Raw genomic sequence first — 27193 nt, forward strand, 5'->3', positions numbered from 1 at the left:
TTTTTTTTAGAGCCAGGGTCTTACTATGTTGCCCAAGTTGGTCTCGAACTCCTGGCCTCAAGTGATCCTCCTGCCTCAGTCCCCCAGAGTGGTGGGATTACTGGCGTGGGCCACTGCACCTGGCTGGCATCTATTTTTTAAAATGTTCAGCTACACTGATAAAGAGGAAAGCCAAAACCCTTAAAAGAAAGCAAGGTCAGTCGGAAAATCTGATGTGGTTAAGGACTGGTGTTGCTGGAGATTCAGAACCAGGTGTAGGAAACCATGCACCAACTGCAAGGTGTTCCAGAGCAGTCAGTGTGAAGCTGGAGCAAGTATTCCCAATTCACTGTTCTAGGCAAATCACAGAATCCAACAGAGAGAATATTACATAGGAAGAAAACAAAATTCCATCACAGAGGACTAAGAATGTGGAGGAAAAGATATAAGGTAGATGGAAATGATTATAGATTAAAGAGAAAGCACACGTTACTGTTCAAAATGTACAGGTCATTATAAAGTTGAATTAATCTGTCCATAGCCTTCAAAATAGTAACAATTTATTGTAGACTAGCATTTTTAAAAAATATTAGCTAATGCAGAAACAGAAAACAAAATACTGCATGTTCTCACTTCTAAGTGGGAGCTAAATGATAAGAACTTATGAACACAAAGAAGTAAACAACAGACACTGGGTCTACTTGAGTGGAGAGGGTGGGAGGAGGGAGAGGAGCAGAAAAGATAACTATTGGGTACCGAGCTCGGTACCTGGATGATGTAATAATATGTACAATGAACCCCCATGACACATGTTTATCTATGTAACAAACCTTCACATGTGCCCCCAAACCTAAAATAAATATTTTTTAATTTCCATTAAAAAATATATTAGCTTATGTTTATTTTACCAACTAGAAAAAATAGGATAAACAGCTCAAAAGAGGTCCATTCAATAAATAATTTTGATTGACTAGCTTTTTTGTATACTAATGAAAGGCTATGGATAAATGGTTTCTATAGATAGCTAAAGGTTTAAGTTATTGTAGAATTCTAATATTATTATAACTTGTACTCCCATTTCAAATTAATGGAGCCAAGGAAAAAATTCAAATAATGAAACTAGAATAACTGGCTAACTCAGCTGGAGAAAAGAACCTGCATCTTACTGCTTACATCAGAAGTCCCAACTGTATTACAAATATAGATGTAAAACAAACAAAAAACAACTAAAAGCATAATACATCAGAATATAAGTTATGGAGAAAAAAATTTTCAACACAAAACTAAATCATAAAAATGATATTTTACTACATAAAATTTAAAAACAGCATACCCAGTTATTAGGCAACTGAAAATCAGAAGAAAAACATCTGTAACACATGACAGCATTAGCATCTTTATAATCAGTCAAATAAGAAATAAGCAAATTTCCCAGCAGAAAAATTGTCAAGTGACTCAAATAATTCGCATTCTCATATGTACAAGAAATATAAATAGCCAACAAACATTTTAAAAAATCTTTTAACCTCCCTGAAAGCAAATAAATCCAAAAGCAAACAATTAAATGTCATTTAAAATTAAATAGAATTGGTAAAGTCTGCATATAAATGGTCATCTTCCCACTGGTGGGAAAGTGGTATAGTAAGAATGTAAATTGATAGAACCATTCTGGAGGGCAATCTGACAAATGTCTATTAAATTTAACGTGTGCACATCCTTGACCCCAAAATTCCATAATTAGGTAATCTATTCTTAAACATTCATACAAATATGAAATACATATACACACTCACACATATATTTCATACACACAAATACACCACAGCACTAAATAAAACACACAAAAAAGGTTAGCACCAAATTATTCATCATTAAAGAAGTGAAAGAAAGACATTTATAAAATGAGGTAATAGGCCACGCATAGTGGCTCACATCTGTACTCCCAGCACTTTGGGAAGCCATGGTGGGAGGATCGCTTGATTCCAGAAGTTTGAGACTATGCTGGGCAACACAGTGAGATCCTGACTCAACAACAACAACAACAAATTAGCCCGGCAGGGTGGCACACACCTGTAGTCTACTTGGGTGGCTAAGGTGGGAGGATCACTTGACCCCAGGAATTTGAGGTTATACTGAGCTATGATCACACCACTATACTCCTGCCTGGGCAAGAGTGTGAGATCCTGTCTCAAAAAATAAAATGAAATGAAATAATATTAAGTCATTAAAAAGGATAAAATAGACCTATGTGTATAAAATGGAAGTATATTTACAGTAAATTAGTGAAAATAAGTAAGTTGCAAAACCAACATGTACAGTACAATGCCATTTTTGTTCAAAATAAAGCAATGTGTTGGAATATGCGTGCATATGTACCACAGGTTGGCAAACTACAGCTGAATGGCCACTTATCTCTGAAAATAAAGTTTTATTAGGAAATAGACATGCTCGTTTATTATAACAGACATCATATACAACCCACAAAACTGAAAATAGTTATGACATAGCCCTTTAAGAAAATACATAGCCAAATGTTGATATATACCAAATTAACTGAAATTACCTCTTCTCTACTCTTGTTTCTTTATGTTATCTATTTCTGTAATATCTGGCTGGCTATAGTGGCTCACGCCTGTAACCCCAGCACTTTGAGAGGCTGAGGTGGGAGGATGACATGAGGCCAGGAGTCTGAGACCAGACTAACCGTCATTACTTCAGGAAAATCAACATAAAGGGAAAAAGGAAAAATATGTGTCCAGGGCATTCCCAGGTAAAGATGGTAAAGTGAACACAGGCATTTAGCCTAAGGTGACTCTAGGTACCCCACAAAAACAGTAAAAAGAGAAACAGTTTTTCTCTTTTAAAGCACAAATCCTCAAGGCTAAAGATAACAAACAAGAAAGGAAACCACAGTAACAAAACTCCAGAGCTGAATGGTAACTGACTTAGCAGACCTGAAAAGGCTAAATCTTTAATGAGAAGTAAGAAAAGCCAAGAAGCAATCCTGTTTTCTCCATAGAATTCTACCCCGAAAGGTCCCAGAAATTTTACACCATGTACTACTGAAAACAGAGGTAAAGAAAGGACTAAAAACCTAGATGGACTAGGAACAAAGTTCTGGGATATATGTGCAGGATGTGCAGGGGTTTTTTATTCCTAAAAAGATGCAACAAAAATTTTTGTTGTAAATTGACAATTTATACTTGTATAAATTTATGGGTTACAAAGTGATGTCATAAATTGTGGATACAATATGTAATAATTAAATCAAGCTAGTTAACATATCCAATACTTCAAATATATTTCTGTGATAAGAACATCAATTTTGAAATCCATAATACCCCATTATTAAGTATATGCACCATACTGTACAACAGAACTCAAAAAAGTATAAAACATATTCTTCCTGTCTGAGATTTTGAACCCTTTGACCATCTTTTTTTTTTTTTTTTTTTTTTTTTTGAGACAGTCTCACTCTGTCACCCAGGCTGGAATGCAGTGGCACAACTTCGGCCCACCGCAACCTCTGCCTCCTGGGTTCAAGTGACTCTCCTGCCTCAGCCTCCACAGCAGCAGAGACTATAGGCAAGCAACGCCATACCCGGCCAACTTTCTTTGTATTCTTAGTAGAGATGGGGTTTCGCCATGTTGTTGTGGCTGGTCGCAAACTCCTGACCTCAGGTGATCCACCCACCTTGGCCTCTCAAAGTGCTGTACCACAGGCATAAGCCACCATGCCTGGCCTAAAATTTTTATGAGACAAAATACCAGTTTCAAAACAGCATCAAAAAGTGAGCAGGCCAGGCACAGTGGCTCACACCTGCAATCCCAGCACCTTGGGAGGCCAAGGCATATTTTTCTGTACTAAAAATACAGAAGTTTTTATCTCTACTAAAAACACCAAAAAAAAAAAAAAAAAAACACACACACACAAAATCAGCTGGGCATAGTGGCACGAGCCTGCAATCCCAGCCACTTGGGAGGCTGAGGCAGAAGAACTGCCTGAACCTGGGAGGCAGAGGCTGCAGTGAGCTGAGAATGTGCCACTGCACTCCAGCCTGGACAACAAGAGCAAAACTTCATCTCAAAAAAAAAAAAAAAAAAAAAAAGAGTTGAGCATATGTAACCTTCCTCAGTTCACAGTAGAGCAAATAGGTCAACAGAATAATAATTCATGCTATTGCATGTGTAATGAACTGGCAACAAGAAAACATTGGTTGCAGAAAGGCAGAGGAACTGTGTCTTGTAAGATTTAGAATGGAGGGGCTTCATAATCATCTGGCAACCATTCAATGTTGTATCTACCGTTAAAATGTACATGATAGGAACTCCAGGAATCTTAAGGGTCAACTGTGGCCACAATGTAACACTTATGCTGAGCTACTCTCTGTACTAAGCAGTCATTTGCATAGGTTCCTTTGTGTGTACACAGTTCAAATCTTGGATCCTTGGCAATCCTTAGAGCCACTCAATACTTCTGCCCCGATTTCTCAATTTCAGCCATTACACAATCAGTTATACAAGGGATACACTTGGCATACAGACAGTCCATCGCTGACTGCACTAAATCCAGTTTCGCTTTTAAGGAAAAGTTGATAAAGTTGGTATCAATGAGGATGTAGTAAGGTGGGCCCAGCTGTGTATTACATTGGAAAAATAAGCAGGAAGGGTGTTAGGGAACTTCTCTTTCCTTTAATGTGCTGGGATCCTTCTTTTCTTTCTTTTTAGGTTTTAATCTATCCTTTTCTTTAAGCCTCTGATCTCTGAGTCTAAGCATGCACTTCATGGTTGCATACTTCCTTGTTTTCTTTTGCTTCCCCATGGTCACACCACACTCCTGTTTCTTCGGATGTGCAGGTTTGTTACAGAGGTAAACGTGCACGATGGTGATTTGCTGCACCTATCAACCCATCACCTCCGTAGGTATTAAGCCCAACATGCATTAGCTATTTTCTATGAAGCAATTTCATCCTTAAATTCTGTGCACCACTCCAAAACCTCCCCCACTGCAGGAGATCTGAGACGTATTTTCTTAAGGGGATAGAGCAGTTGAGGGCCTGGGTTTACACTGGAAACTGGAAGAGTAAATAAAAGTAGTGAGTGCTGAGATCACTCTTCCTTGCCCAGCCTTTTTCTCTCACTCAGATCCCAGAACACTTACAGGCCTATACTCTCCAGCAACAGATAGGAAGTGCTTCTCCAGGGTATCTGACCAGCACAACAGGAGAGACCTAAATATACTGATATCAGAGAGCATCTCAAAGGAATAAAATACATTGATACCATGTAATAAAAAATTTAGGCCAAGCGCAGTGGCTCACCCCTGTAATCCCAACACTCTGGGAGGCGGAGGCAGGTAGATCACATGAGGTCAGGAGTTCAAGGCCAACCTGACCTTGAACATGGTGAAACCTCATCTCTACTAAAAAACATAAAAATTAGCCAGGCGCGGTGGTGCATGCCTATAGTCCCAGCTTCTCGGGAGGCTGAGGTAGGAGAGTCACTTGAATCCAGGAGGTGGATGTTGCAGTGAGCCAAGACTGCACCACTGCACTCCAGCCTGGGCAACAGAGCAATTCTCCGTCTCAAATTTAAAAAAAAAAAAAAAAAAAAAAAATTTAGCTGATCTTTTGTCTCCAGTTCTTGGGAGGTAGCCACTAAGTGCCTGGAATTTCCTGAGTGACGAATGTCTTTGTTAGTCATGGTAGGCCCCTGGGACCACATCTGTTAGTTTACCTTAAGGAGGCAACTCAGAGTGGGGCCCGAGATATTTTATGCTAATGGGATGACTCAGAATCGGGGGTTGGGGAGCTGGCCATATCAGAAAGGACGACCATTTGATTAGAGAGTTGGAGATTTTCAGCTGACTTCCAGGGAGGGGAGGAAGGGTGGAGATTAAGTTCAACCACATGGGCAATAATTCAATCATGCCTACATAATGAGACCCCAATAAAACTGTACTTTGGAGTTCAGGTGAGCTTTCCTAGTGGGCAATATTCTGCATATTATCACACATTGATGTGTGTTGGATATGCCAGGAAGGTAATGTGTCCTGGTTCTATGAAGAGAGGATAACAGAAACTGCATCTTGTACCCTCCCAGACTTTGTCCTATGCGTATCTCCCTTTGGCTGGCTCTAGTATCTATCCTTCTTCTATAGTAAAACTGTAATAGTAAGTATACTTGGCTCTCTGTATCTGTAGGGAATTGGTTCTAGGACCCACCATGGATACCAAAATCCATGGATGCTCATGTCCCTTAGACCTCTGTATCTGTGGGTTCTGCATCCACAAATTCAAACAATCATAGATTGAAAATAAAGTATTTATATCAAAAGTAATGCATAATTCTTTTCAGTGAGTTTTATGGGTCAATCTAGTGAATTGTCAAACATGAGGAGGTAATGGGAACCCACAAATTTGTAGCCACTTGGTCAGAAGTGAAAGTGGCCTGGGAATACCCTAACTAGTGTCTGGTTTCTGAAGTGAGGGCAGTCTTGTGGAGCACTGTGCCCTTACTGCAGGCCTAACGGCAGGTAGTTGGTATAAGAAGTCATCGTAAATATTAAGGATATACCCAAGGAAATGTCCCAGCCAGATCATCCTATAGTGAATACCACACAAAAGCTCAGCATTTGCCATCAACCTTTTAGTGTCTCATTTCTCAAATACAAAGAAAAACGATCACCAGATATATTTGGAAGAAACATAAAAACACTTCAGAAAAGCTACCATTGGTAACCTCAGAGATGTAACAAAAGACAGCTTTTTTTTTTTTTTTCTGGAGACAGCGTCTCACTCTGTTCCCCAGACTAGAATGCAGTGGTGTAATCTCGGCTCACTGCAACCTCCGTCTCCTGGATTCAAGTGATGCTCCTGCCTCAGTCTCCTGAGTAGCTGGGATTACAGGTGTCTGCCACCATGTCCAGCTAATTTTCATATTTTTAGTAGAGATGGGGTTTCACCATGTTGGCCAGGCTGGTCTCGAACTCCTAACCTCAAGTGATTTACCTGCCTAGCCTCCCAAAGTGCTAAGATTACAGGTGTGAGCCACTGCACCCAGCCCAAAATAAAGCTCTTAGAAATTAAAAATATTAGATGAGATGAAAAACTCCATAAAGATCTGGAAATTAAGCTAAGGAAATCATCTCAAAAAATGAAGTAAAAAGATAGAAATGGAAAGTAAGGTAAATAAGGGAAAACTGGAGGACAACAGTCCAGAGAGCCCAAAAGCTGAATAACAGAATGCCAGAAAGAGTGAATGAAAAACATAGAAATCAAATTAATAAATTAAGAAAATATCCCAGAATTGAATGACATAAATTGCAGGATGTCCTGCTGAGGGCCCAACACCTGTACGAAAGAGACCCATACCCAGTCACATCATTGAGAAATTTTAGAATGGTGTGGGACAAAGACCTTACAAGTTTCCAAAAATTAAGTCACATAAAAAGGATAAAGAACAGCATCAGCTTCTCAAAAAGAACACTGGAACCTAGGGGGATGAGGAGTAAAACAGAACAGAGCAGAGCCTTTAAATCTCAAGGAAAATTATTTCCAACTTAGGATTCTGTACCCAGCCAAACTTACAATGAAGCATGAGGGTTGAGGGAAAAAAGATCTTTTCAAGATATGTAAGAACTCAAAACTTTTACCTATCTGCATCTTTCTCAGGAACCTACCAGAAGATCTAGTCCCTTAAAATCAGGGGATAACCAATAAAGGGGAAGCTAAAAAATTCTAGAAAATAGGAAATCCAATATAATAGAGGAGTAAAATAAATCTACAAGATGATGACAAATTGTGATCTTAAAACAATTCACTGCTGCAATCCTATAGAGAGCAAACAGTCCAGGCCAGAGCTGATTGGAAGGCATCGGGAAAGACTTCTTCAATATACAGGAAGTGCTAAAAGGCCTAATGTGTCTGAATATGCTAGGAGAATATTTAAACAACTGTAGGGGGATGCCGTAGAAAACTAGGCAAAGAAGCAAAAATCAATACTCATTATACTCTAGGGTGAAAGTTTATAGGAAAGTAACCATAATGTAATAGAGAAATACATTGTTTTATTGCACTTCACTTTACAGATACTGTGTTTTTACAACTGAATGTTTGCAGCAACTCTGCATGGAGCAAGTCTATTGGTGCCATCTTTCTAACAGTATCTGCTCACTTTGCGTCTCTGTCACATTTTGGTAATTCTCATCATATTTCAGACTTTTTCATTATTCTTGTATCTGCCATGGTGATCTGATCAGCAATTGCTGATGTTAACATTGGAACTGTTTTGGGACACCTTGAATTGTACCTATATAAGACAGCAGACTTAATTCATAAATGTTACATGTGTTCTGACTGCTGCATCGACTGGTCTTTCCTCTGTCTCTCTCCCTCTCTTCAGGCCTCCCTATTCCCTTAGACATAACAATATTGAAATTAGGCCAATTAGTAACCCTACAATGGCTTCTGAGTGTTCAAGTGTAAGAAAGAGTCCCTTTTCTCTCACTTTAAAAGCCAGAAATGATTAAATTTAGTGAGGAAGCATGTTGAAAGCTGAGACAGGCTGAAAGCTAGGCCTTGTGCCAAACAGTGAAGCTGTGACTGCAAAGGAAAAGTTCTTGAAGAGAATTAAAAGTGCTACTCCAGGGAACACATGAATAATAAGAAAGAAAAACAGCTTTATTGCTGAAATGAAGCAAGTCTGAGTGGTCTGGATAAAACATCAAACCAGCCACAACATTCTCTTAAGCCAAAGCCTAATCCAGAGCAAGACCCTAACTCTCTTCCATTCTATGAAGGCTAAGAGAGGTTAGGAACCTGTAGAAGAAGAGTTGGAAGCTAGCAGAGGTTGCTTTTGAAGTTTAAGGAAAAAAGCCATCTCCATAAGATTCAAGTGCAAGGCGAAGCAGCAAGTGCTAATGGAGAACCTGCAGCAAGTTATCTAGAAGACCTAGCTAAGATAATTGATGAAGGTGGCTGCGCTAAGCAACAAATTTTCACTGTAGACAAGATAGTCTTCTATAGGAAGAAGATGCCATCTAGGATTTTCATAGCTAGTGAGGAGAAGTCAATGCCTGACTTCAAAGCTTCAAACAACAGGCTGACTTTCTTCTTAGGGGGTAATGCAGCTGGTGACTTACAGTTGAAACCAATGCTCATTTATCATGTTGAAAATCCTAGAGCACTTATGAATTATGCTAAATATATTCTGCCTGTGCTCTATAAATGGAACAACAAAGCCTGGGTGACAACATATGTTTACTGAATGAGTTACTGAACATTTTAAGCCCACTAAGACCTACTGTTGAGACCCACTGTTCAGAAAAAAATGATTCCTTTCAAAATATTACTGCTCCTTGACAATGTGCCCAGTCACCCAACAGCTCTGAAGAAGATGTACAAGGAGATTAATGTTTCCATGGCTGCTAACACAACATCCATTCTCCTGCCCATCAATAAAGGAGTCATTTGGACTTTTAAGTCTTATTATTTAAGAAATACATTTCATAAGGCCAGAGCTGATGGGTCTGGACAAAGTAAACTGAAAGCCTTCTGGAAAGGATTCACTATTCTAGATGCCATTAATAATATTTATGATTCATGAAAGGAGGTAAAACTGTCAACATTTACAAGAATGAATGAATGAATTAGAAGGTGATTCCAGCCCTCATGGATGACTTTGAGGGGTTCAAGACTTCAGTGGAGGAAGTAACTGCAGAATTAGAAGTGGAGTCTGAAAATGGGACTGAATTGCTGTAATCTCATAACAAGACTTGAACAGATGAGAAGCTGCTCTTATGGAAGAGGAAAGAAAGTAGTTTTTTGAGATGGAATCTACTGGTGAAGATGCTGTGGACACTGCTGAAATGACAACGAAGGATTTAGAATATTATGTAAAATTTATTGGTAAAGCAGCAGTAGGATTTGTGTGGATTGACTCCAGTTTTGAAAAAAGTTTTACTGCAGGTAAAATGCTATCAAATAATCCATGCTACAAAAAAAAAAAAAAAAAATCTTTCATGAAAAGAAGAGTCCATCAATGTGGCAAACTTCAGTATTGTCTCATTTTATGAAATTGCCACAGCCACCCCAACCTTCAGCAACCACCACCCTGATCAGTCAGCAACCTTTGACATCAAGGCAAGATCCTCCACCAGCAAAAGGAGTATGACTTGCTGAAGGCTCAGATGATTGTTGGCATATTTTAGCAATAAAGCATTTTTAATTAAGGTATGTACATTGTTTTTTAAGACATAATGCTACTGCACACTTAAGAGATTACAGTATAGTATGAACTTAACTTTTATATGCACTGGGAAACCAAAAGAGCTGTGTGACTTGCTTATTGTGATATTCACTTTATTGTGTGGATTGGAACAGAATCCACAGTATCTCTGAGGTATGCATTTACATGGCTCAATAATGAATACCATCAACATGGTCATAATAGTACAAATACTGAATATTATTCTAAACAAAATTATGAAGGGAAAATGAAAGGACAAGAAGGATATGGATGTGACAACAGCCTGGGGGGTGGATGGAATGCATTTTTAGGTGAGAAAGAAAGCTAAACTCTCACCTTGCATAGTGAGAAGTTAACAGATAACACCTAAAACTGAAAAATCTAAAATAGCTCATAGGGCATATTATTTAGACACAGAAATAATCACCAAAAAAAATGAGATGAAAGAATTAAAAATGGGTGGCTCTAAAGAACAGGAAATTTGAGGACTTTTGTGAGTGGAAAAAACTGCCCTTTTTCATTACAGGAATCATAACATACTTTGATTATTTAAATACATGCATGTATCACTTTTTTTTGAGACAGCGTCTCATTCTGTCACCCAGGCTTAAGTGCAGTGGTGTGTGATCACGCCTCACTGCGGCCTCAACCTCCCAAGCTCAAGCAGTTGTCCCACCTGAACCTTCCAAGTAGTTGGAACTACAAGTGCGCGCCACCACGTTCCTCTAACTTTTGTATTTTCTGTAGAGAAATGGTTTCACCATGTTGTCCAGGCTGGTCTGAAACTCCTGGACTCAAGCAATCCACCTACCTCAGCCTCCCAAAATGCTGGGGTTACAGGTGTGAGCCACTGTGCCCAGCCATAACTTTTAATTAAACAAACAAAACTGAAATAGAGAAAATGTCCACACATTCATGTATATACATTGTTCCAGACAGAACCATACTATCTGTTCTCTCTCCTTTTTAAGTCTTAAAGGAAAGAAATAACATGTCATGAGAAGAAACTTAAAACACAGCAGGACCCAGTAATGTGGAAGGGAGAATAGCAATAAACAATACTGGAGATATATAGGCAAATCCTGCTTCTTAGGAAATAATAAATGCTATACAATTGATGGCTTATATTGGGATAATCAGGAAAATTTAAACATAAACTAGATATGATACTGGTATTACGTCCAAAGAGGTCATTTTTTAAGACTTTTTTTTTAAGAGATGAGGTCTCACTGTCTTGCCTAGACTGGAGTATAGTGGTGCAAACATGGCTCACTGTATCCTTGACCTCCTGGGCTCAAGCGATCCTCCCACCTCAGCCTCCTGACTAGCTAAGGCTAAAGGTGTGTATCACCACGCCTGGCTAATTTTTTTTTTCTTTGAGAGGCAGTCTCACTCTGTTGCCCAAGCTAGAATTCAGTGGCACTATCTCGGCTCACTGCAACCTCTGCCTCTCTGGTTCAAGAGATTCTCCTGCCTCATCCTGCCTCAGTCTCCCGAGTAGCTGGAATTACAGGCACCCGCCACCATGCCTGGCTGATTTTTTTTGTATTTTTAGTAGAGGTCTCACTATGTTGCCTAGTCTACTAGGCTAGTCTCAAACTCGTGGGCTCAAGCAATCTTCCCACCTTGGCCCCCAAAGTACTGAGTACTGAGATTATAGGTGTGAGCCATCAATACCAGGCCAAGATACATTTTTGGTTTTTCTTGTTTTTTTTTTTTTTTTTTTTTTTGAGACGGAGTCTCATTCTGCCACCCAGGCTGGAGTGTGGTGGCGCGATCTCAGCTCACTGCAACCTCCACCTCCCAAGTTCAAATGATTCTCCTGCCTCAACCTCCCAAGTAGCTGGGACTACAAGCACGTGCCACCATGCCTGGCTAATTTTTTTTTTTTTTTTTTGTATTTTCAGCAGAGATGGGGTTTCACCATGTTAGCCAGGATGGTCTCGATTTCCCGACCTCGTGATACGTCCGCCTCGGTCTCCCAAAGTGCTGGGATTACAGGCGTGAGCCACCACGCCTGGCCTCCAAGATACATTTTTTTCAGCGATATATATCTAGCAGCGAAATGTCACAATTTCTATAAATACTCTTCAACACTTAGATAAAACAAATGTTGCCAAATGTTAATAACTGTTAAATCTGGATGATGAATATGTACATATTTATCATAGTATCTCTATTTTTCAGTATATTTGAAATTTTCATAATAAAAAGTAAAGAAAAAATTACTTTGCAAAGACCTATGCATGAAGTAATAAGTTCAATTTCCACAACCATCTTTAAACAGGGATCGGAGGAGACTAGAAATATTCTACAGTTATCTTACCATATCCTGCCATAGAAGCACCATTCTCGACATCCACTGTGTTCTTATTTTCCTCTGCTAGAGCTTTAACATATCTTTTGCTTAAGTCTAGTATTTGCTCACGTAACTTGACACTGCTTTGATGTCTTGGTTGTTGAAAAGTATAGTGCAGTAACATCAATCCCCAAATGAGTCCAAATACAAGCAACAGTAAACTCAATTTCTGGGACATATTTTTTCTTGAGATTGTAAAAAACATTTCTGAAGAAGCAAACAAACAGACTTGACTGAAAAGTGGTAACTTGAGACAAGCCACAAATCAAGACTTGAAAGAAAAAAGAAAAAAATCTCCTCAATATTGTATATTCTTCATCTTCAGAAAGGTTGTATCCACTCTATTAACTCTGTAAAATTAAGAAGAAAAACAGTATTAGTCTTAATCTGTATCAGTAACAGAACAGACTACAAAGAAAATACTCTATAATTTTTATTTGGAACTATATCATATATATTTGACAACTTTCCCCACCACTAAGTAAGCTTTCTAGTCTTTTACCAGTCTCACTTACGTATCTTTTCAAAGTTTAAACTAGAAACAAACATCAATTCATTGAAAATACCTGAAAAAACCGCAACCATGGTCATAAAACTCTTCAAACGGTTTCTCATTTGTAACTAAAACCATGGAGATTATAATGAGATATATAGGAGATCTCAGTCTATTCAAACATGTCACCAACCTAAATGCCTAAAAGCTATTCTTCCTCAAAAAAAAAGAAAAGAAAAGAAAAGAAAAAACATCCAAATGAAAGTGAGGAAGTAGGAAAGAAAAAGGATTGGAAAATCAAAATGCCTTTCTAAAAAGAATTCCCACAATATAAACAGAGTGTGCCAACATTTGAAAATGCCACTAGAAATTATTACTAATGGGAATAAGGTAACCTCAGGAAGCATCCAATCTAAGATGCAATCTAAGATAAAAAATAAGTTACAATTTCTAAGTTTATATCATACAAAAATATGCCAGACATAAAGAATGATGACTATTTAATGGCAGGTACTAAAACACTTAAGAGACCAGGGACAGTGGCTTACACCTGCAAGCCCAACACTTTGGGAGGCATAGGTGGGAGTATCCCTAGAGCCCAGGAGTTTGAGACCAGTCTGATCAACACAGGAAGACCTCATCTCTATACAAAAATTCTAAAAATTAGCCAGGCATGGTGGCATGCGCCTATAGTTCCAGCTACCCAGGAAGCTGGGGCGGCAGGATTGCTTGAGCCTGACAGGTCAAGGGTACAGTGAGCCACGATCATTCCACTGTACTCCAGCATGGGTGACAGAGCAAGACCCTGTCTCAAAAACAAATAAACAAACCAACAGGTTGGAACATTTTTCTATATTTCCAAATTTACAATTTCAGATTTCAAATGAGAAAGGTATGCATTTATGTAATTTAAGAAAAAATTAAAAGGTTATACTTCAGGTTTTTAAAACACAGAAAGGTGTTAACAATCACAGAATCTAGAAAAACCAGGAGAGTAAGAAAGGTGTGAATCACCAAAATGTCCAGTGAAAAAACTCTTTGACTACATCAAATGGAGCAAAATTCTTTAGGTAGAAATGTATCTTGAGTCAGAACAGTGCATTTCACAAAGATCTTTCGCAGCTTACTGAAAACAATCCTTAAGAACTTTTTTTAAAATTTATTTATTTATTTATTTTTAAAGACAGGGTCTCGCTCTGTCACTCAGCCTGGAGTACAGTGGTGCAATCTCAGCTCACTGCAGCCTCCACCTCCCAGGCTCAAGCTATCCGCTGGCCTCAGCCTCCCAAGTAGCTGGGACCACAGGAACACGCCACCACACCTGGCTAATTTTTTTGTAGAGAAGGGCCTTTGCCATGTTGCCAGGCTGGTCTCAAACACCTGAGCTCAAGCTATCCACCTGCCTCAGCCTCCCAAAGTGCTGGGATCAGAGGCATAAGCCACAGCACTGGCGGGAACTTAGGTTATAGTTTAACTTAGTTTTTAGTTTAACTTTCCCAAAACAAACCCCCTTCCTGTCTGAGGACTAGACTACCTTTGCAGGACTAATAAATTAGCTACAAAATTAGAAATTGGCCAGGTGTGGTGGCTCACATCTGTAATCCCAGCACTTCGGGAGGCCGAGGTGGGTGGATCACCTGAGGTGAGGAGTTCAAGACCAGCCTGACCAAAATGGTGAAACCCTGTCTCTACTAAAAACACAAAATTAGCCGGACGTGGTGGCGCATGCCTGTAATCCCAGCTACTCAGGAGGCTGAGGCAGAAGAATCGCTTGAACCCAGGAGGCCGAAGTTGCAGTGAGCTGAGATTGCATCATTGCACTTCGGCCTGGGCAACAAGAGTGAAACTCCATTTCAAAAAAAAAGAAAAAATTAGAAATTAAGGTTTAGAAGTCACACAGCTGGAGGCTGCAAAATTCTGAACCTCCCCAAATTGTTCTTGGGGGTAATAACACTACTGTCAAACTGAAGATCAGTGCTTGAGATAGATGGATCAGCTGATACCGCCCAGATCAATGAACTGGCTCATCTGGTCTTGTGGCCCCCACCTAGGAAATGACTCAGTGCAAGAGGACAGCTTTGAAGAGTCATGATTCTATGATTTTGTCTCCAACCTGACCAATCAGCACTCCCCACTTTCTGACCCCCTACCTACCAAATTATCATTAAAAACTCCAATCCCTGAGTTTTCAGTGAGATGGTTTGAGTAATAATAAAATTCTGGTTTCCCATACGGCTGGCTCTGTATGAATTAAACTCTTTCTCTATTGCAATTCCCACCTTGATAAATCGGTTCTGTCTAGGCATCAGGCAAGGAGAACCCATTAGAACCGCCATTAGGCAGTTATAACAGGATGGGCAGTCAGATACACTTCATTATACTTCCCTCCCTTGATAACTGCCATTATCATCATGCCATTAGGCATTATTCTCTAAGGGCTAAATTAGGGGTGTCCAATCTCTTGGCTTCCCTGGGCCACACTGGAAGAACTGTTCTGACCACACATAAAATATACTAACACTAACGATAGCTGATGAGCTAAAAAAATTTAAAAATCACAAAAAAACTCACAGTGTTTTAATAAAGTTTATGAATATGTGTTGGGCCGCATTCAAAGCCGTCCCATGCGGCCCATGGGTCGCAGGTTGAACAAACTTGGACTAAACAGAAACCAGGCCTTTCAAAAGACTCCACCACTGATCTCAACCAACTGCCTGACTGCTGCCCCTCCATTCTGCAGTTTCAACAAAACAACCTACAAGCATTTCTTCCTGATAAGAGACCACCAGCCACAGAGTAGTTCTGGCCAGTCTACACAGGAAGAACAGTAAGGGTTTTCATGTTCTCCACTTTACCTTTTGACATCAGAGGGCTGAAAACTCCACTCTGGAATCATGCTAACGCCACAATTTTTTTATATGCAGGACCTAGGAAGGAGCATGAAGCTCAATTGTGCATGCACATGTTTCTCCTTTCATAAATATTCATGACGCCTTAACTTATTAAATATGTATATTCGGCCACTCTGCTCAGCATAAATTCCTGTTCCCTTTGTCCCTCTCTCCAAGTGTCTGTTTCTGGCTTCAGGCCGGAGGCTATGCTTCCCAGCCTGTCAGAATGATCACCCTGCAGGCTGCAACGCCTTATAAGAAATAAAGCTCTCCTTTCCAAATTTATGAACCTTGTCATTCTTCAGCTGACACCGTGAGGACCTTGAAGAGGAATGGGTGAGGGGGATTGAAAACAGGTGACCACTGCTGGAACCTGAGTCATTACCCCCAGGGTAGGCTAGGCCCTATATTTATAAGGCAAAAGTAGAAGTAAAGTGAAGAGGAAACAATTTCCACTGGTATTACTTTATTCTCCAGGGCCGATATGAATACACTCACTGTTCTATTCTCAGAGAAATGTCTGTGATTTCACATAAGAAAAAAAAAAAGATAATAAGTTTTGACTTCTTTAGCAACTGAAGGTAATTTACTTATGTACTTTTAATTTAGTGATTAGAAAGGAAAATGATTATTAGCCTCAATCCTTAGAAAAGAAAAAAAAGGAAAGATTCAATGTCTCTTCTTTCTGTGCAATGTTCAAAACTGCAAACAACAGAGGAGCTTGCACTTTGAACCTCCCCAAGTTTTCTTTATGTTTCAAGTACTGATCCAGCCCCCAGAAGGCCACTGAGATAAGGACAGAGTCACTAACTGGAAACCTGATAGGCCAACACTGAGGCCAAGGGCTTATGGCTACCATCTGGCATAGTTTTTATTGGAGTACTTCCCTCCATCAAAACAGTCTATAATCTAAAAACTTTTAAATCTTAATTTCTAAGCCACTATATTAATTTTCTATTAATCACTTAAAAAAAAAACAAAACTTGAAATTCACCAAATTAACAACTAGAGTTGTTTTTTGTTTTTAGCTTTTGAAACAGGGTCTCGCTGTGTTGCCCAGACTAGCAGTATAGTAGCACAATCTCAGCTCACTGCAGCCTCGGCCTCCCGGCCTCAAGCAATCCTCCCACCTTTGCTTTCTGAATGGCCTGGGACTACAGGTGCACACCACCATGCCCAGCTAATTTTCGTATTTTTTTTTTAGAGGGGTCTCATTACATTGCCCAGTCTGGTCTCGAACTCCTGGCCTCACGTGATCCTCCTGCCTCAGTCTTTTCAAAGGGATGGCAGGTGTGAGCCACTGTGCCTGGCCTGGAGTTTTTAAGGCAAAAAATAAATCATCGTCATCATTCTTATTTTGGCCTAAGATAAACTCTTGAATATTTTTAAGATTCCCAGGAGAAGGCCAGGCACAGTGGCTCGCGCCTGTAATCCCTGCACTTTAGGAGGCCGAGGCGGGCGGATCACGAGGTCGGGAGATCGAGACCATCCCGGCTAACATGGTGAAACCCTGTCTCTACTAAAAATACAAAAAAAAATTAGCTGGGCGTGGTGACAGGCGTCTGTAGTCCCAGCTACTCTGGAGGCTGAGGCAGGAGAATGGCGTGAACCTGGGAGGCAGAGCTTGCAGTGAGCCGAGATAGCGAAACTGCACTCCAGCCTGGGCGACAGAGTGAGACTCTGCCTCAAAAAAAAAAAAGATTCCCAGGAGAAAGTTCTCAACCAACTGCAGAAATCACAAAAGTAATTAGTCTATATGGCACAAAGGTAGAATAACTAAGGACAGGGGACACACTTAAAATGAAGTATCAGTAAAGCACTAGACCTGAAGAAGGGCAACAGAGTGTGATCCAACTATCACCACCTCCAAGTGGATTCCTATAGCTGCTTGTCAAGTGGTTTGCCAGACTCCTCTCCAACCCTACTTCAATCCGTTCTTCTCAGAGCAATCAAATGTTATTCCAAAAACAAAACTCATAATTTGAAGACATTTTGCCAATTAAAAAAATGCTCAACCTCATTAATCATAGGGAAATGTACATTAAAACCACTATGAAATACCACTTTACACCCATTAGGATAGCTATCATAAAAAAAAAAAAAAAAAAAAAAACAGAAAACAAGTGTTGGCAAGGATGTGAACAAACTTAAACTCTTCTGCTCTGCTGGTGGGCACATAAAATGGTGCGGCTGCTGAGGAAGACAGTATGGCATTTCCTCCAAAACTTAAACACAGGATTATCATACAATCTGTAACTGAACTTCTGGATATATACACAAAAGAAATGAAAGCAGGAACCCAAAGGGATATGTGTATGCCAATGTTCACTGCAGCATTATTCATAACAGCCGAAAGGTGGAAACAACCCAAGTGTCCATCAATAGATAAACCGATAAATAAAATGTGGCATCTACATACAATGGAATAGTATTCAGCCCTAAGGAAGTAAGATGTTCTGATACATGCTACAACGTGAAAGAAGAGAATAGAAAGTTATGATTTAATGGGTACAGAGTTTCAGATGGGGATGATGAAGTAGTTCTGGAGATGGATGGTAGTAATGGTTGCACAATGATGTGAATGTACTTAATGTCACTGAACTGTACACTTAAATGTTAAAATGATAAATTTTAGATTATGTATTTTTTACCACACACACACACACACAAGCATATCACATTCTCCTGATTAAAAACCTTTCAACAGTTTCACACTGCACTTAAAATCTAACATGCAAACTCAGTCACAAATATATCTCCTCCAATCCAGCCAGTCTTCTCTCTGCTTCATACAACAGTAATAATTATATCTTACATTTATATGATATTTTTATTTACCCAGCTTGTGTCTTTACATGTTTCCTGATATCCTCTCATTCAGTTAATAACAGTCAGCTCTCAGGGAGGCTACAAGCTTGAAAAAGTTTCTACTCAGAATTTGTGGACAACATGAAAATATCATTGGTGTGAAGTCACTGGAGCATTACCTACTCCTAAAAGATGACATAACAGCATGTTGCTGATGAGAACAGTTCATCTTCCAAGTAGTCTGAAAGGAGACGAGGTAGAATATCTGTTTAAATCTTACCTCAGATAGAAGGATTTCAAAACCTCCTTACCTTATTCTACCCCACACTGATCTTCTAACTCCCACAGCATGTTACTTTATACCAATTAATTTGATACATCACATCATCCAAGCATGTGTGTAAGCCGTGTCTCCTTGTTTAAGTCCCAGGTCCCTTATGGGCAAGAACAACAAGCCTTACACTGCTGCCACATCCCCTACAGAGCCTTGTGAACAATCAGCCATCGCTGAAAAATGCCTTATGTTTACTTTAAAACACATCCCTGAACCTAACCCCACCTTCTCCCATGCAGCAACGTGATCTCCCTGCAATGAGTTTTGGGGTAGAGGAACAGAGGATAGAAATTTGGGGGTAAAGTATCTTCAATTATCCTTTTCTAGACTGGAAGAACCTGAGAAGAAACCTAATCCATTTCCCTTGCATTTCAGATGAAGAAACTGAAGCCCAGATATGTTAAGTGTCTTGCCTAAAAATGAAACAATCAGTTAATGGCAGAAATCCTACTGGTCCAGAATACAGGTCCTGACTCACTGTCTAGGGTTTTCTCTACACCACACTACCTTCCTTACTTCCACTAGAAAGACTGTGTTTGTAAATACAGAATAAATTGTATTAAACGAAGCTTTGTTCTTTTTTGCTTTAAAAGAATGTAACCAGAAAATAGTAATGGCAGTTTAGGACAATGATCCTGAAGATGCCTAATTGGAACTATTCACTAAATTATTAACCTGGCTCTTAAAGTTTCAAATAAACTGTATTCACATAAATCCTACTATTATAAAGTTGCTACAAGAAGGATTTCGGAAGTCTTATATGCTAGTTTTTATACAGGCAAAAAACTAGAAGATAAAAACATATGAAGTAAAACAAAGATAAATACAAAGTCTTCTAAAGGTAGAGACCTCCACCATGATCAGCAAACATAGCGATAACACATTTCCAGAAAAAAAGAACTGGAGGTGGAGGGTGGAGGCAGTGCATAAAGGCCCAGGCTCAAAACACAACCTTTACTACATGCAGTTCCACTTAAGGCATGAAATAACTTGGTTTCCTCATTCATTTGTTCACTAATTCATTCACAATAGCAAAGCACCTACCATGTGCCAGGAACCAAAGATGTGAAAGGTAAAGCAAGATATGAAAGACAGGATTCCTGTTTTTCTGGACACTATTTTAATAGGAATGGGACAACAAACAACTTATCTCAGCTTGTGATAAACTGCTATGAAGGAAAAATAAGGGTGATGTTTCTTGCAACATCTATCTGAGGTGTGAGGTCAAGGAATAATGAGGGGGTAATATCTGATTTGAGAAAGAAGAGGAAGTACAAAGTCTGGTTCCAATTTCCTTCCAATAAAACTTTAGAATTCTTCTTTTACCAGAATCTTGGGAGCAGGCAACAAATTCCTTATTTCTATTTTCCTCAATACAAACAAATGAGAATGAGAGGGCTCCCAAAGCACAGCATGAAATGGCCTGGTCTGGAGAAATCATACAAAGTAAACAGAAGGAAACCCGCAAGCAAAGAAAGCTTTGCGTTCCCCTGTCTTATGAAAATGGCAGTTCCACTGTTGGTAATATACAGGAATAGTAATGATCTGATATGGTGGTGTTTACAAAGAAAAATATATTCTTATTGGTGTTCTCTAACCTGAAAGGGGCAGTGGCAAGATCAGGTATGAAATAAGGTCTAGGTAGCAATCTGTCTGTGCATTTACTTAAAACTCATATTAAGCATTTTAAATATAATTTTTCAAACTCCAAAATATTCCCTGTTAAGAAACACAAAAGTAGAGAAACAAACATGGATAAATTTTTTTTCTAAATTTTTATATTTATTACAGGCATTAACATGTCTACTCCACTTTACAAGATCTTTAGAGAAAAGTGCTGTTCAAAGCTCTATTATGCCACTTGCCAAACAGCACACTATGTAAACAGCCAAATATTTAAGCCACTTTTCAGTAGTTTCTCCCTGGCCAGAGACATAAAGATATATACTTGTCTTTAGTCCAACTTTATTTCCAGAGAAAAGTAAAACAGGCTGGGCATGGTGGTTCACACTTGTAATTCCAGCACTTTACAAGGTTGAAGTAGGAGGACTTCTTGAAGTCAGAAGTACAAGAAGACCATCCTGGGCAACACTGCAAGACGCAGTCACTATAAAAAAAAAAAATTAAAAATTAGCCGGGCATGGTGGTGCGCACCTGTAGTCCCGGCTACTCTGGAGAGTGAGGCAGGAGGACCACTCAAGCCCAGGAGTACCAGGTTTCAATGAGCGTGAGACTCTATCTCAAAATTTAATTAATTAATTAAATCAAACAAAGAATCAGCAAATATTTAAACTAGAACACCTTCATTATAAAGATAAGAAAAATGAAGCACAAAGAGAATTAATGACTACTCAAAGTCAACCATACAGAGAAACATTAGGCATCCAAACTCTCAGCCTGGGACTCCACCGTTTTTCAAAAGCAGGGAACAAAATCAACAGTTTGCAACAAGCACTTTTTCAAAACACAAGATAAAATAGAAACCATCAGAGTAGACTGTACACACCAATTTTGTTTTGTGAAATTTCCAGTTTATTTTTACGTATACAGACACATGCATGCATACACAGTTGTTGCCGTTTGAGACAGGGTTTGGCTCTGTTGCCCAGGCTCTAGAATGCAGTGGCCATAGCTCACTGAGCCTTGATCTCCCAGACTCAAGAGGTCCTCCACCCTTGCCTCAGCCTCCTAAGCAGCTGGGACTACAGGTGTGTGCCACCACGTTTGACAAACTTTATTTTTAGCAGGGACAAGGTCTCACTATGTTGCCCAGGCTGGTCTCAAACTCCTGAGCTCAGGCGATCTTCCTGCCTCACCTTCCCAAAGTGCTGGGATTACAGGCATGAACCACTGAGTCCAGCCTATGCAGACACAGTGTCTGCACGTTATACACGCATGGAGTCTTTTTTTTTTTTTAACTATTGAGACGAGATCTACCTATGTCGCCCAGGCCAGTCTCAAACTCCTGGGCCCATGTGATTCTCCCACTTCAACCTCCCTAGTAGCTAGGACTGACTACAGGCGCATACCACCATACCCAGCCATCTATGGAGTCTTGATATAAAAAGATCTCTTACTATGGATTTTAACAAAAAAGTTAAAAAAAATACTGCATTTCACACTCCCTGTCATCTGTCATGAAGTACTTCCTTTTATTTTAAGCAAACATAGCAACAGCAACATTAAAAAGACAAATAGATGGCTAATCCTACCTTATAATCTCTCATTCAAATCTCATTTTTGCATCTATTCAGTGCTCTACATTTTGTGCCATTATAACTATAGCTAAAGTAACTATCAACAGCAATAGCAACTAGCAGATAGAGAAGCTTTCACTCAGCCAAAGGTACTAGAAGAACTACTGCCTATTAGTCTCCAAAGGAATTTCAGCTAAAGAGGCATAGATTTACTACAAAAAGACACAGTATGTTCACCACAGCTCAGAGGTTCAAACAGTTCTCTCCAAAAACAAACCAAAAAAAAGTCCTCCACAGACTTGACCCCGGAATGTAATTTCAGGGGAAAAGGAGCATTCCTAAAATATTTTCTCTATGTAATACTCCCTGAGGTTAATATTGTTTGGGGGGTGGGGGGAATTAACACAGAACACAGCCCCATTCACTCCATAATAAGGTCTAAGATTTAAAATGCACTGCCTTGAGAGAAGCTACACTAAAATTCCAGCTAAGATACGGAAATGAGTGTCAAGACATCAGATCATTTTTAGATGGCACATTTGGGAGACGGAAGAGAAGACAACAGCACTGAATATTACAAAAACAGATAAAAGAAAAATGGTACAGTTAGGCAGGGATAAAAACAGAAAATGTTAAGGCAAAAAGAAAACTAAGCATTATGCTACAGTAAAAGTTTAATCTAAAATATGGCCTGGTATAGTGGCTCATGCCTGTAATCTCAACACATTGGGAGGCTGAGGAGGGCGGATCACTTGAGGTCAGGCGTTCAAGACCAGCCCGGTCAACATGGTGAAATCCTATCACTACTAAAAATACAAAAAATTAGACAGGCATAGTGTTGCATGCCTATAAACTCAGTTACTTGGGTGGCTGAGGCACAAGAATCACTTGAACCCGGGAGGTGGAAGTTGCAGTGTGCCAAGATCGCACCACTGCACTCCAAGCTGGGTGACAGAGCAAGGCTGTCTCAAACTAAACTAACTAAACTAAAATGTACAATAAAATAAACTATGCAGGCTGGGCTCCATGGCTCACACCTGTAATCCCAACATTTGGGAAGCCGACACAGGGAGATCACTTGAGGTCAGAAGTTCAAGACCAGCCTGGCCAACATGGTAAGACCCTGTCTCTACTAAAACTACAAAGATTAGCTGGGCATGAGGTACAAGAATTGCTTGAACCCAATATAGGCAGAGGTTGCAGTGAGCCAGCACCACTGCACTCCAGCCTGGGTGACAGAGCAAGACTCTGTCTCAAAAAAAAAAAACAAAAACCCTATATATATACATATACATAGACACACACTGTGCAGCACCAGATACTTTAATCACAGAGCTTGACCTGTCACAGCCTTGGCCAATCATGTTTTGTGCCACATGACCCCACCTCCTGTTCCACAGCCAACTAGGCTAGAATCTCTGGCCTCAAACAAAGAGGCCCCAGGGAAAACCAGGCAGTTGGCAGAAGGAGCTGAAGGAGAAGTCATGAAAATAATAAAGCTGGGTGAGGGGATTGACAGGTAAAGTCATGAAGAATCAGGCACAACAGGTATAGAGGCTATGAGCAAAAGATACAGAGTAGGGAGAAAGAGAACAAAGTATGTCAAAAATGCAGAGAAACTGTGCAGCTCAAGACAGAGTGATAACTCGCCAGTAGAGATTCTGATCTCTGGCAGCTTTCTTGTTGTCTCATATGTATTCCCTCCTTCAAGGTAGTTTGAAAGAATTATATGACCTGAAGCAGGAAGAAACACTAAGAACACAAATGACTAAAAGGGTTTACACCAATTTTGTTTACGCATTTTAAAAAACCTCCAAAAACCTTTATCATTGAAAGTCTGAGCTAGAAAAGTCCTTGGAATCAGACCAATTCACTATTTTAGAGATGAGGAAATTGAGGACCACAAAGTAATCTAAGGTTTCACAGATAGTGACAGAGCAAGGACAACACTAAGGACTCCTATTTCCATAGCCATTACTGTCTGTCCTACACTGCACTAAATAACACCAACATAGAAACATTTTCCTCAAAACAAGTATTTTCGCAACACGTTTTAGAGTGAGTCAGAAATTTTATGTGCATGTGCCTTTTTCCACAGTTTAAGTAAGTTTTCCACTGTTTAAATAAGTTTTCCACTTATTTATTCTCTGGCTCTCTGTTATGCTTATAAAATACATCCTTAGATTTCTCCTTTTCTTCCTCACATATATTTTAAAAATTAATCTGTCACTAAAGAAATAACACCAGCAATTCATCAGGCCCACTGGCTTTTTCCCCCTACAACTGCGTGTTTTAAAACAGCATTTACTCAGGATTGTTATTGCACATATTGTGTAATAGTGTTTGAACTCAAAGTAGTACAGAGCAGACATTTTAAGTGAAAAATAAACTTCAATTAAGGATCATAGAGATTTCCTTGAAGAAAAATTCATAACCAACGTCAGTAAAATTCAGGAGAAAATAGTGCAAGAACTGAAACTGAAAAGGGACCAATGTGAAATTATCAAGTCATTCCTGACGGAATTTATTGCATTCACTCAGGGTGTCTTGTGAACAAAAACTACAACTTGTAAAAAAAACACAAATCCCAAACTGGGGAAATTATTAATCAGTGAGAAGATGCAGACAGAAGTAGAAAAAAGTTGACCCAAGGTAAACATGGTGAAGCCCAGAGGCAGGACTGTAGAATACCTGGATGCCTACTCTGACGAAACAAACACTTAAGCGCCTCTAAGGATCCCCAAAGGACACAACTGACGGGGAGGGGAGAGGTGAATAAATACTTGCATCTCTAAAGCTGATCCACAGAAAAGCAGAGTCATCAATTTCCTAAGAACAGTCTCAGCCATCTCAAAACAGCAGAAATGAGGAAGACGGCATATGTTAACGAATCTTTTCGTTAGGTTTAAGATAAAGTGAAGAACACAAAACCCAGGTATTAATGACTAAAAAAAGAGAAGCGCCAGAAGCGGTGGCTCACGCCTGTAATCCCAGCACTTTGGGAGGCCGCCCTGAGGCGGGCAGATCACAAGGTCAGGAGACCGAGACCATCTTAGCGAACACGGTGAAACCCCGTCTCTACTAAACATTAGCCGGGAGTGGTGGTGGGCGCCTGTAGTCCCAGCTTCTCGGGAGGCTGAGGCAGGAGAATGACGTGAACCCGGGAGGCGGAGCTTGCAGTGAGCTCTTGCAGAGAGAGACTCCGTCTCAAAAAAAAAAAAAAGAAAGAAAGAAAGAAAAGAAAAGCACAAAACTCAAGTCCAGAGGCCACTTCGGTCACTTCAGTCATAGCTAATAAAGTATCACAAGGGATCTTTTCATCAAATGAAGTACTAATGACGTTATAGGTCTATATTCTTAATTCTAACAACGTAAACGTGTGTGTTTTGATGGATGAGAAAACTCAGGCTTAGAGCCTTTAAGTAACCAAGATCACCAAGGCAGGCAGTGAGAGAAACCCAGGCAGGATTCGAACCCTCGCTGGCTGAGCCATTCTCATTACCGCCACAGTCAACAATCAACACGGCAGTTTAAGTTCATCCTTACCAGTCACCCAGGAGATGAGTTTTGAAGAGGGAGTTTAAAAGGGGCATCTGACTTTCTCTCTCTCCCAAAGTAGAAGAGAACTGAGCTGTCAAAAACAGAAAAAGAAGTGAGTGCGGTGCCGCCTGGACTCTCCATCCCGCAGCTCCGGACCGAGCCCGCCCCGCTCGACTCGCGCAGCCCCAGCCACGCTCGGTTCCCCGTCCGGGCCAAGGGACCGCGGCTGTCAGACGCGGAGGGGCAGAGGCACGGCCCAAAGAAAGGGACAAAGAGCCTTGCCGGCCGCGGCCGGAGGCTGCCGGCCCGTTCCTAAGCCGGGTTTCCGCGGCAGCGGCCCTAGCTGGGCGGGGACCGGGGACGGGGGCGCGGCGGGGGAGGAGCGGCCGCCGAGGCGGTGGGGCTGCGCTAGAGGTGCGGGCCCGGCTGGCGGACTCGCCCCCTACTCACTACCTTGCCGCGGACTTCCCGTCACGGTCGCCGCCGTCACGGAGCTTCTGAGCCGGGGCGACGCAGCGAGAGCTGATAAGCGGGCGTCAGCTGCGTCCCGCACTGGCGAAGCAGCCTCCAGATCGGGCTGGAGAAAGGCCGGGGGGTGGGAGTCGGGACGAGGTTTGTTCCTAGCTTGTGGAGATTTTACTCCGCTCGTCCCTCGCACTCGGCTTCCGCTCCGCCTCCCGGCCGGCCCTTCCCGCACTCGGGGGCCAGCAGCCCACAGCGCGCAGCATTGTGGGGGATGTAGTCTTAGAATGAGGAAGCGGCGACACGTGCTTCCAGCCGCCCTGCACCTACCCTGGATCAGAACGACGCCGTTGCGCGGCAACCAGAGAGGGGCGGCGGGCTCTTCTGTGTTGGAAGATGAGCCCGCCAGAGGCATACCTTCGGCCTTAACTCGCTGCAGGCTCTGGAAGAAGGGTTCTGGCATCTTGTTCCCGACCCTCCAGTGAGAAACCAACCTCCCAATACTGTTGACCTGAGGCTGGGAAAGCTTAATGATGATTAAGTGTGCTACAGATGAGAATACCCATCATTGCAGCCGAAAGTCCTTAGCCAGTGGAGTGAGGCAAGAAAAATGAAAGGATTGAAGATTAAATAGGAAGAAACAAAATTATTTTTTCATAGATGATATAATTATGTACGTGGAGGCCGGGCGCCGTTGGCTCATGCCTGTAATCCCAGCACTTTGAGAGGCCAAGATGGGAGGATCACCTGAGGACGGGAATTCGAGACCAGCCTGGCCAACATGGTGAAACCCCGTCTCTACTGCAGATACGAACTTAGCCGGGCGAGGTGGCGGACGCCTGTAATTCCAGCCTCCCGGGGGGCTGAGGTGGGAGAATTGCT

At 40.8% G+C, this 27193-nt stretch overlaps 1 protein-coding gene and 1 pseudogene across 6 annotated transcripts in view; both read right to left on the reverse strand.

Annotated features, from left to right (window-relative positions):
* The window catches only part of CCDC126 (coiled-coil domain containing 126), a 41164-nt gene extending 14584 nt beyond the window's left edge, over positions 1-26580 (reverse strand). Inside the window, exons 1-4 of one of the 6 annotated variants that reach the window (XM_025381236.1) lie at positions 26303-26580; positions 25856-25940; positions 18826-19019; positions 12554-12936 (exon numbers count right to left, since the gene is read on the reverse strand). In XM_025381236.1, the coding sequence (XP_025237021.1) occupies positions 12554-12791 (238 nt within the window). In that variant the 5' untranslated portion in view covers positions 12792-12936; positions 18826-19019; positions 25856-25940; positions 26303-26580. Of the gene's footprint in view, positions 1-12553; positions 12937-18825; positions 19020-22549; positions 22552-25686; positions 25770-25855; positions 25941-26299 lie in introns of those variants that run through there. The other 5 variants (XM_025381237.1, XM_025381238.1, XM_025381234.1 and 2 more) reach the window with 5 other exon arrangements.
* On the reverse strand, positions 4232-4820 carry LOC112621815 (annotated as a pseudogene).
* Positions 26581-27193: the final 613 nt, after the last annotated feature.

This window comes from Theropithecus gelada, chromosome 3 (genome assembly GCF_003255815.1).
Source record: "Theropithecus gelada isolate Dixy chromosome 3, Tgel_1.0, whole genome shotgun sequence".
Taxonomy (NCBI): Eukaryota; Metazoa; Chordata; class Mammalia; order Primates; family Cercopithecidae; genus Theropithecus; species Theropithecus gelada.